This window comes from Patagioenas fasciata, chromosome 5 (genome assembly GCF_037038585.1).
Source record: "Patagioenas fasciata isolate bPatFas1 chromosome 5, bPatFas1.hap1, whole genome shotgun sequence".
NCBI classification, from domain to species: domain Eukaryota; kingdom Metazoa; phylum Chordata; class Aves; order Columbiformes; family Columbidae; genus Patagioenas; species Patagioenas fasciata.
Window position 1 is genome coordinate 9,394,171 of NC_092524.1, and position 12,057 is coordinate 9,406,227.

The following is a 12,057-nucleotide window of genomic DNA, read 5'->3' on the forward strand; positions in this document are numbered from 1 at the left end:
TTTTGAAGTATTTCTGTCCATAACCTTTATTCAGATTTCACAGAATTTGCATAGATCAACCTATCTCATTTGCTATATGTTATCTGTTATGACAAACATAGCAATAGTATAAATCATAACAAAAATATTTTTGTTCTTTTTCAGAATAGTATGCTAATACTAGTGGTAAACAGACCTGTATTTAGTTAAAATGCAACTATTAATATATTTTTTCAGGTTTTGTGATCTTTCAAAAAGGAAAACAAATTATGCTTATTTCAGACATACTATTCAATATGTTAGCATGCTACTCTTCTTCATATGTAGATAAACATGTGCACTGTTTTCCTGAAATAATGAAAAGCTTAAGAAGAAAATGTTTGTCTATTCCTCATCAGAAATAAGGGATTGTAAAGGTTTATCTGCAGCTTACTCTGGTTTGGTTCGTTGCTTTTGTTTTGTTTGTTCTTTGTTTTGGTTTTGGGTTTTTTGTGGTTTGTTTGTTTAATAATTTTTCTTGTTCTGAAATTTAAAAGAGAAAATCTGATGTGTGTCATACTGAGGAGGGGCAAAATGTTACCTGATAATGTGATTAATGTATGTGCAAATATTTGGTAAATAACCTGTTTCAAATATTTCACATACTTATTTACTGCATACTTAGTAATTTCAGCATTTCTTTGAAACCTTTCAGACTGAATTATTTTAATATGTTGTCTGGTAGAATGTAAATATATGTCTTTAAATATTTCCTTTACAAATCAGTATACTCTTTCCTGGCCTACAGCAGCTGGGATGGGAGTGTTCACAGTGATTTTGTTGTTCTGTTAAGCAGAAAACATTTATTAGTTTTTGTGCAGAAACATAGTACTCAAGTTTCTTACAATCTACATTTTCTTCTGAATAAGTTTCATGCAAAAACTTACAGTTCTTCTAGAACTTGGGCTGGAAAAAGTACTTCAGTGTATGGCAAGGAATGTTTGAAACTGCCAAGAATGTGCAAATGTCTGTGGATGAATTAATAAACAGTAACTTCATCTAAGTATTAGTAATACATTCTTTATGTAAGCCAAGGGAAGAGACCTACTTATTACTTGAGCAATGACCAGAGAGAAACAGTAGAGCTAGAGATCCGTGATCTCACATAGCCTGCAGATGGGGATGACTCCAAAGATGTCAGCACCTGTTTAAAGTATTACCTGCCCTACACCATCCCTAAATATGCAATAAGGGTGAGGGTTGACCGTGCTGGTCTGGAACTACTGGCCATCTAAGTCTGATTATTTCTGAAGTACAGATTTTAATCAAAGAATTAAGCCATTTGGATTGAGTACATTTTATGCTGGGAAAGGAATATTTGTTCGTGGATCTACATAACATTATTTCTCGTCTGTTTCCCAGGATACTTGTTGTGGTTTGTTTGTTTTTTTTTAATTATCACAAATAAAGCAAATGTGCCAATATACAGAATGAAGTATTTTTTTCCCCATTTCCTCTAAGTGTTTCATCTTTCTTTGTCACTTAGGCATTATCAGCTAGTCATGATTAAGACAAATTATCTTGCTGGAAATGCTTAATCTAGATTTCTGAAGCCATTCCTCACTACGTAGAAAGGATTTCTTCATCCATTGTCTTTTACGCAAATGGCCTGGATTTCATTGTACACAAGTATTCCTGTGCAGGCGTATTCTCTCTCTCTTTCATCACTCTGAACCTCCCTCCTTTTTCTGCAGCATGAGAGTGACAGGTGTGTGAAATGACATGCTGAGGAAATTTTTCCTTTTTAAAATCTGGTCCTAATCCCTTTGTTTCCAAAGCAGTCCAAACACTAGGCTTGGGAAGAGCACAGAGTAATGGATGTAGGAAAAGTTGATAGTACTTCTTGGGAATGAATAGTTGGTTTTTTGTATGTCCATCCTGGACTCTCCTGATGAGGTTGGAAAAATGCATAGTGGGGTCATTTCAGTTCTTAGCCTGAAAGCCCAAGTGTACGTTCTTTTGGTGTTTTCAGACACTGATGGGTTTGAAACTAAAATAACCCAGAACTCATTGCTGAAATAAAGAGAGGTGCTGTGCACACAGACCTGGACCTGGTGGAGGCTGAAGAGCTGCTCTGCTGCCTGATCCCCTGCCCTCCAACCTGCCAGACAAAGCAGTGCCAACACCAGAACCCTGTTCACACTTTGCATTTGTGCTGCTCTGAAAGATCACAAAAACCTATGTTTTAGCACAACTTTAAGTGAATAAAAGGTAAAATTGCTAAAATAACAGTAATAAATATAATTTCATGGTGTTCATAGGGCCTTAGCTCAGTGGAAGAGACAGTGGAAAAGCAAACAGCTCTGTGCTTCTTCAGCTCCAGTGTTGGTAGGAGAAGGGGGAAAACACTGGAGAGTCAGGTTGCTCTTCCCTTGACAGTTCTAAGAAGATTTGCCGATGTTTCCCTTGCTTCTTCATAGGTCTGGTATAGAGGGATGTGAGAAGGGCGACTGCTTGTTTAAAGCATTCTGTTACTTTCAGTTTCAAAGCAGTTACAGCATGTATGTTTACTAGTTGAAACAGATTTTAAATCGTTTGAAATCCTTGACATTCTGACTAACACAGTAATGGGTGGCTTAGCTGAGTGTATTCATGGATTATGTATCAGCAGACATTCAACATTGCATTTATATTGCCATAATGTGTACTTTGATTTCTTTTTGGAGATGGAATTGGAGAAAACAATTTGATGGGGGAGTAATAGTGAGATGCTTCTCGCTGGGGTAACACTTGAGGATAGCGGTACTGCAGTGACTGTGGGGGATTTTTGTTTGTTTTTTAATTCTCCATTGAAACAGAAGTTAGTGAAGAACTAAACACAGACGTGGAATTCCTAAAAATAAGAACAAAAATAGTGGTAACCTGATGAAGCACTCCTCAGATTGCAACATATTTTCCATATTTTCACACTGCCCAGAGAAGCTAACCTGCTTTTCCAGTGAAACGGAAAAATATACTAAGCAAATCTGGGGCAATGGATTTGCATTCAGGTGATGTCTGAAACTTTTTCAGGCCAAAGCTCAAACAGGATGTAAAGTTCAGCATGCAGGTGACAGGCTAGAAGTGAACATGTGACTGTCTGGAATGTACGCTGTAAACATTCGCGGCTGATAAGATGCAGAAAATTCAGACATGTTTACCTTTTAATCAGGAAGAATGACTGTAACAGAATGAAGAGGCCTTTACTTGAAATCCAGTATAAATGACAAGGGAGAAATAAGGTATGTTTGTAATTTTATATACTTTTAAGAGGAGAAATGGATACTCACCAAGCTGTAGACGCTACAGTGAGGCACTAGTAAGTGGAATAGTATAGTATTCCTGTAGTTTTTTTAAATCGAAAGCAAAATCATTAAGAGATAATGTGTGGTGGAATGTTTTAAGACAGGTATGTTTCCTCCTTCGTTAAATAAGCCTGAAATGAATCATAGAGCCTGTGTTTTGAAATGGATGAAATGTGGAACTTCTGGCTCCGTAGTGTGGGTGCTATAGGATATGCAGTACTTCGAGATAAAGTTTGATGTATTTGCTGTTCTCTATAATTAAATAACTAATTTTCTGGCCAGGGGGCAGGAAAGGCCTTAAGCCGTAGGGAGTTCATGTTTTAATGTCAAGAGAACCCCTATTCACTCTTCAGTTTGTCAGCCATGACAGAGGCTGTTGTGCATAGAGAAGTGTACTATATTAAGTACATCTTAATTTTCATAATTTTCTTTTTTTAAGAATGGACCATTGACAGTATGCTAAGGCTTTTGCCAGATGGTGTAAGCTATCCAAGCAATGGCTGTTCTCATCAACTTTAAGATAGCGCAAAAACTTGTACGACCAGCGTAGAATAAGTTCTATGTATAAAGCAACACAAGTCCTCTTCAGATCAGTCTTGAGGCATAGTGTCCTTTTGCAAACTGACAGTTATTTTATCTTGTCACATTTACTGGGGATTTTAGGTACATGAAGAAAGCTGGAAGTCTAGGTTTATATCCTTCCCTCCTACTTTTTGAGAATGGTTGAAATAATAAAAGCCCACATCCCTTACAGAAAGTCTTTAATGTATCTATGACTTCCACAGTTTGGAATGTGAGTAGATGGCTGAGGCAGGTCCCTGTAAGAACTGCTTTTCAGGGCATTACACAGCTTCAGACTTTGCGTTCTTTGTATTACACAGAGCATTAATACGATGGGCAACTTTGACACTGGCTCTTCCAAATTGCTGTTTTACTTCACCTTAAATGCAGGAGTGACTTTGGGCATAGAAACTGAAGAAAACAAGGAGATAAGTAAGTGTTCTGAGATCATCACAGAAATCCCATGGGGACAGTTGTGTTTTGGTCTTACTAGGCATTGCCCAAGCAGTTGTCCTTGTGTGTGCAACAATCCGTTCTCAGTTTAAGGCCAAAGTCTCTTTTAACCAGTGGGAGATCCAGCGTTAAAACTGACATTTATTAGGAAAAAATAAAACTAAATCATAACTACTATGTGGAGGCACTAGAGGACACCCCAGTAACAGGCAATGCTTTTAAACTTCCTTTCTTGCCAGAGCATTGCTTTGCATATGCATTTATCTTGGTGTTGCAAGTTTGAAAAGTTGCCATGCTGTGAGACTTCAGCTTCAGCAGAGGCAGACAAAAATCTTTGAAGGGTATCATCATCTTCTGTTAAGATGGAAAATTGCCTGTTTGGCAATAGCAGCATTTATGGGATAATTAACTTATCCACAGGCTCGTCCTTGAATTCCTCCTCTTTTATAATGTCTTTTGAGACGACAGGCAAGTAATTCAAAGAGCAAAACTTATTTTTAGGTTTAGTCTGAGCCTGAAATAAACCGAGAAGGCTGAGTAGTGTTACGATAAACAGGGAGTAAAACAGAGACAGGAAATAGGGGGTCTTAGTAATGAGTTCCAGGCACTCTTGAAACAGAGAGCCAGAGAAGGCATTACTTGAAAATAGTTTCTCAGTGACAGCTTAATAATTTTTAGCTTGTTATTCAACATTAAAAGGAAACAGTTTCTGTGGATTTATACTATTTTTGAAAGATCCTTTTTTAAAGATCATTTAGCAAGTTAAATTTTTGACGTTTTTAGAGTTACATTGTTCTTGTTGCTAACCGATCTGGTGTTTAAAAAAACCAGATGTTTGGGGGAGAGTCTGAAGTTTATACAGTTGTGTTTTATATATACATCTGTGAGAAGCATTTGGGATAAGAGTGTGGGACAGAGGCAGATTTAGCTTAAAATGCGAACACACATTCAAGATTTTAGAAGTTGAGGGTTGAAAGGGGGCAAAGTCACAGCGATATTCTTTAGAACAAAGCGGTGTGCTTGCTTCCAAAAGTTTCTTTTAACCCTGGGAATGTGACTGCTGCAATGGGCCCAAAGCATGGATGGTGAGATTGATATCTACAAGCACTTCACGTGGCTAAAGAGGGTAAGTGATTTGCTGGGCTTTGTTTTCTCTTTGTAAATGCACTTTAACAAATCTCAGTCAGAATTCTCAGCTTTGCGAAAGGGAACATGTTGAGTGCCTCAGACATAAAATACTGTAAGTTTCTTCATGAGAAATGAATTAAAGACGTTTCTTCACGTAGGAGGAAGAGGCTTAGGGAGGGGGGAGAGAATCAGCTGTCTTTGTCTTTAGAAATGAAACTCTAGGATTAAATTTTGAACAAATGGCAATAGATTCTAGCAAGTGCTCGTGCTTTCCTGAGATTGTAATACAACAAAGCAAATCCTGCATGGGAATGTATAGCGAAAAAAGGAGAATATGTTGTTTACCGTGTTGTGCTTTAAAATGAAAAACTGTTTGAGCTAGTTCACTTAATCAGTTCTTCATCGCAGAAAGTATACGAGACCTTTTAGGATGCCTTTGTTTTAGATAAAAATGCTGGTACTTTTTTCCTGCACATTACTCTGATAAAATTATATTTTTTTTAAACAGACAGTGCTATTAAAGTCATATTTTTGTGACAAACTGTCTGAACATGAATTAACTGCCTGAGATCATTTTTGTCTTCCTATAAAAGAAAAAAGTAGGCTTGTGCAGTTGTATTGTCACCTTGGAAAAATCACTTCATCTTTGTCAGCTTTTAGAGTTTTTAGATTCTAAGTATTTAATTTTCAGTGTTTGAAAAATACACGAATGCAATGTGAATAGATTCTTCACAGTATCAATTCATTTAATTACAATATTAATTTAATTGTTGTGTGAGCAGCACACCCTCTCATTAGACTTTTAAAATCTGTATGAACCTGTGTGTACTTTTCTTGCAAATTCTACATGCACCATTTATGTTAGTGCTTCTGTGTGGCACTGGATTAAACACACACACACACACACACATATATATATGCATATGCAATCTTTTTTTTTTACTAGCTGTAGAAACATAAAGTGTAGGTAAATACTTATATGAAATGTGGTTAGAACTTTAATTTGGGTAGTTTCTTGAATGAATATAAAATATTAATGATATAATGTTAGTCTTTAATAAAAGCTTGAGACTCTTGATGCTAATTTACAAAATATTTACATCAGGTTCTGGAAACTCTTACATTTTTGAAGTGTAGATGGGGAGGGGATAAATGGGGAGGGAGTGGGACAGTGAAAGAGAAGAGAACAGACAGTAGCAGTTGGTAACACTATACTATTAGTTTAACCTGTGTTCTCTACAGTTATAGTTAAATAACTCTTAGTGTTTTTTACTTCACATATATTTGTTATTTAAATGAGGTTTCGACTATAGTATGTCTGCCACCTCTGCTTTCCGGTTTAAATTTCATTTCTAAAAAGGCTAACAAAAGGCTAAGGTGTGCTGTTACCAGGTTGTGTAGCATTCAGAGTGCACTGAGGTCAATAATGTAATGAGAAAGGGCTCAAGAAATACCTTCAGTAACACAGGGTGTCTTTGAGATTATTTTCAAGTACCGTGTTTAGAAATTATACTGTGTTCAAATGTAGCACAGGCTTTTACAGAAATTATTAATATTACCATAGTGACATGTAGTTCTTTTTATGTAGGGTACACAAAGGAGAATATCAGTACAGCTGCTTTTCCTTGCAAGCTCTTCAAGGGGCTGAGCACGTGGGGGAAGGGAAGAACTGAAAATGATCTTGCATTGTTCACAAGGGAACTTAAGCAGCCTGCTCCCAAATTCCTTTGACAAGTGATTTTCTTAAAAAAAAAAAAAAAGTTGGGACAATCTAAGTTGCTCATTTAACTCTCAAGTTTAAGAATCCTAATGTCACATGTCTGGCTCTGATTGTGATAGCATATGAAGATTTCAGGCCTTGCAGTCATGAACTGTTGCTCTTTGTCTGATAATGAAAGTATGAGTACCCTCCAGAGTAACAAATGGCACTTAACAGAGAGTAACTGCAACAGACTTACATAAACCCTTGATGAAATATGCTGAAGCTGGCTCTGATTTCATCATTAGCAGAAATCACTTCAGAGACCAGGATCAGTTTTGATGTTGAAATTGGTTGGCTAAGCTAGATTTGTATGGTATCTGCTGCTTGGACTGGGTTAGGACAGCAAACAAAACAATCGTGAGATCCAGTTGGGCAAAACAACAGATACAACTGCTATTTTCAGATGCTTAGAATAGAGGATCTGGTTTTAAGTAGTAGTCTTGTAACATAATGTATCTAGTAGCATCATGCAACAGCAGTGGGGACAAGGCAATATTTAGATTAAATAGAAATAAGTTGTCCTAGAATCATAGAATGGTTTGGGTTGGAAGAAGCCTTAAAGATCAAGTAGTTCCAAGACCCCTGCCATGGGCAGGGACACCTAGTAGAAACTAGTCCAGGTTACTCAAAGCCCCATCCGACCTGGCCTTGAACACTTCCAAGGATGGGGCATCTACTATTTCTCTGGGCAACCTGTTCCAGTGCCTCACCATCCTCATGGTGAATAATTTCTTCCTTATATCTAATCTAAATCTCCCCTCTTTCAGCTTAAAGCCATTATCCCTTGTCCTGTCACTATATGCCCTTGTAAAAACTCCCTCTCCAGCTTTCTTGTAGGTTCCCTTTAGCTACTGGAAAGTTTCTGCAAGGTCACCCTGAAGCTTACTCTTCTCTAGGCTGAACAACCCCAATTCCCACAGCCAGTCTTCATAGGAGAGGTGCTTCAGCCCTCTGATTATCTTCATGGCCCAACGTATTCCAACAAGTCCATGTCTTTCTTACGTTGGAGGCCCCAGAGCTGAACACAGCACTGCAGGTGAGGTCTCACCAGAGCAAAGCAGAGGAGCAGAATCACATCCCTTGACCTGCTGGTCACGCTTCTTTTGATACATCCTAGGATACAGTTGGCTTTCTGGGCTGCAGGTGCACATTGCAGGCTCAGGTTGAGCTTCTCAGCAACTAAGTCCCTTCATCCTGCTCCTCAGAGCTGGTCTCAATCCATCCTCCACCCAACCTGTATTCCTGCTTGGGATTGCACCAACCCTTGTGCTTGGCCCTGTTGAACTTCGTAAGGTTTGCACAGGCCCACATCTCCAGCCTGTCATGGTCCCTCTGGATGGCATCCCTTCCCTCCAGCATGCCAACCGCACCACACATCTTGGTGCCGTTGGCAAACGTGCTGAGGGTGCACTCAATCCCACTGTCCATGTCACCAACAAAGATGTTAAACAGCCGAATGCTACTCGTCACTGGTCTCCACTTGGACATGAAGCCATTGACTGCAGCTCTTTGAGTGTGACCATCCAGCCAGTTGCTTCTCCACCACACCTCAGCTATTTCCACTGGAATTTCTTGATGTTAACGTGACCTGTGACAAGAACTGTGCCAAGAATGGCAGTAGATATTGACAGAGTGGACAACAAAATGTAATAGCAGCTGGACAGAGCCAAAAAACAATTTAGCCTTTTCTCAGTTGTATATGAAGCACAGTTAACGTGTTTTCCTTTGCTTACTGTTTTTTCTTCATTTTACTTTTTTCTGCCTTTTGCCAGTAATTAAGATTAGTCTGGAGCAGTATTTCTCGCAAGAGAAAGAACTTTCTCTAATAATATCTTACCTAATATCAGAAAGACAAAACTATGCAATGGGTACCGCTGTACTGTACTTCATGGCATGTGATACTTTCTTTGACGGCAATTTCGGAACTGTCACAGTTAGCTTATTCTGGCCGAGAAGCTGAATGAGATCTGACATGGGTACACAGTATTGCCCTGGTTTCATGCAGTGTTGTAAGAGTTTGTAACAATGCAGATATTCAAGGATGCCTTATTAGTGAGACATAAAGTGCAGCTAAGGAGGTCCCAGAATTTCAGTTAAGGAAGGCATGTCTATCAGCAGTCGGTTTCTAGAAGGATATGGAAACGTTGTGTATATCATAGAATCATATAATGTCCTGAGTTGGAAGGGACCCACAAGGATCATGGAGTCCAACTCCTGTCCCTGCACATGAGAACCCCACAGTTCACACCATGTGTCTGAGGGGGTTTTCCAGTCTCTTCTTGAACACTGTCAGGCTTGGGGCTGTGACACCTCCCTGGGGAGCCTGTTCCAGTGCTCCACCACCCTCTGGGAGAAGAACCTTTTCCTAATGTCCAACCTAAACCTCCCCTGGCACATCTTTCTTCATTGGTTCTGTCATTCATCACCAGAAAGAAGAGTTCAGTGCCTGCCCCTCCGCCTCCCCTTGTGAGGGACCTGTAGGCCATGGTGAGGTCTCAGTCTCCTCCAAGCTGAACAAATCAAGTGACTTCAGCCACTCATCTTGCAGCTTCCCCTACAGTTCTCTTAAAATAGTTATTGAGCAGTTTGTGGGAAGTGTTTTGCAGATAAATGATGTTGGGTTCTTTTACAGGGCCTGAGTATAAATCTGTCACTGTTAAAAGTTTCTTTTGCAAGCTAAGGAACCTGAGACACTCCCTACACCTGCAGGTGGAAGTGTGTCATCTCTAGCAAACTTTCTTTGGTTCTCCCAAAAGATTTGGGTTAGAGGGTTCACATAAAATTTCATCTGTTGTTTTGTTGCTTTATTCTTATCTATCTGGCCTTAATTGGAACACACCATTCCGAATAAAAATGGCACAATTCCGATTTTGGTACTTAGGCATGTAGGTATAGCCACAAATAATTAACAAACATCACAGATGTAATATTTACTACAAACAGTATTACAGGCTCTCTAAGGACACTGTAAATTAACTGTGCTATTGGAACTGCAGTGGATGGTCTGTAGCAAAATAGAAGGTCTCTTGCCTTTGGAAACTTTGTACAGTGGTAAGGTATCTTGTTTTGAAAGATGCCTTCATGCAAAATGGAAGGCAACTGTGGGCTCTTGTAGCTTGCTGCAGACTTACTTTGTGAAGGGCATGCAGCACAGAGCTGATGGCTGACCTGGGAAACGTATACATTATTCTTATGCTTTTCTTTCTTCTGGACGCTGTTCATAACCTGTACTAGCAAGAGATGGAGCAATCAAACCCATGCTGTAGCCATTAAACTCATGGTATTGAGGATGAATCTTATGACTTTGCTAAGGGTATCTTCCTTTACGTAATGTAACTGGAGGAGAAAATAGGTATTAGAATTAGGAAAAAATATCCAGATAAAATATAAATGTTTGATCAAAATTCTTTTTTTTTTTTAAAGAAATTTACCTGGCTCTGTCCTTACGTAAATTCAGTAAATGAAGTAATTTCCGACTTCATGCTGTTAGCTTCTTCAAAGTGACTGCCACTGTCAGTGAACCAACAACGAACAACAGCAAACAGAAAATCCTGTTGTTGCTTTATTAATTGCTTTCAGATGAAAGGCAAAATTATAGATTCAGAAATCATGTTCCAGCCTTTTCCTCCTCCTCAAGTACAGTGAGTGAATGTACATATATACAGATGGGTGTGTATCTGAGGTAGCGCTAACATGTCAAGAGATTAAAGTTGTATTATTATACATCCATAGTCAGAAGCCAAAATAAAAATGTTTACTGTGTAGGCTACTCACTCATCACTACGTAATAGCAACTCCTGTGACTCATAACATCAATTCTGCTGACCCAAAAGACTAATAAAGAGATGGAAAGTTCATACTCTTCTAAATGTTATCAACTCCAAATAGGCTAGAAAAAGTCTTGTAGTGTATATTTTCTTGTTCTGAAATATAGTACTACGATCTCTGTGCTGCTAATAGCTTGTGGGAAAACTGACTGGTTGGATTCTGTGGCTATACGCCTGATTTTCAGTTTCTAAACTGCAACAAAAAACAATACATCAAACATGTCCCTAATCTTTCCAATTAATGCAACTATTATAGTTGCCACAGGCATCTTATTCAATTATCGGTGGAACTGAAGGTGATTCATGTGACTGAATAAGAAGAGAGGAGGGTTATGACATAACCTGTCTTCTAAAAGAGGCAAGCGACTTGTTGAAAAAGCTCACAAATCACCACTCGAACTTATTGCCAGGTTTGTTTTCCCAGCTCCTCCCCCCTCCACAGCCCAACATGAGATCCATGGTACTAGTGACAGATTTCTGTGTAACAGCTTGCTGATCAGCTTCAGAAGTTGATATTTTTTTGTTTCAAAATCAGCTGTATTGGAGATTCCTTGAGCTGAAATTGAAACAGCACACGTGAGAAGAACATAAACTGGCCTATGTTCAATTTTATTATCTTGTGTATCTTGCTTGAAGGGGCTTACTTTGAGAGGCTATCGAGATTCAGCTACACGTTCTGTTACAGAAACTTGTGAACAGAACATCTGTGCAGAAGCACTATACAAGGATTGTAGTTCTGTTCTGACAACAAGCTATATTCTGAATTGTTTCCTATTAAAATAACATGCAAGAAAACTTAACTTTCCATTCTCACTATTCTCTGAGAAGGCTGTTGAAAATAAAGAGAGCTGAGTTGATCAAACTTTTCTTCCCTTTCTTGGCATATGCTTTTATATTTTTACTCAATTTCCCTATTTTAAATTAAAGCTGTTAAATCATACTCTGAAGTCTGATTTTTTTGTGTCCTATATTCTGGAGGAATATTTAAGTCTTTTTCTTGGAAAATGACTCTGTAATGACTGGA

General features: G+C 38.6%; 1 protein-coding gene across 15 annotated transcripts in view; it reads left to right on the forward strand.

Annotated features, from left to right (window-relative positions):
• Nucleotides 1-12,057, forward strand: part of PPFIBP2 (PPFIA binding protein 2) — a 105,849-nt gene that overhangs the window by 39,144 nt on the left and 54,648 nt on the right. Inside the window, exons 1-2 of one of the 15 annotated variants that reach the window (XM_071808868.1) lie at nt 4,636-4,784; nt 5,350-5,442. The exons of 11 other annotated variants lie outside the window; for them this stretch is intronic. In XM_071808868.1, coding sequence (XP_071664969.1) covers nt 5,395-5,442 — 48 coding nt within the window. In that variant the 5' untranslated portion in view covers nt 4,636-4,784; nt 5,350-5,394. 3 more of the 15 variants (XM_071808871.1, XM_071808867.1, XM_071808872.1) reach the window with 3 other exon arrangements.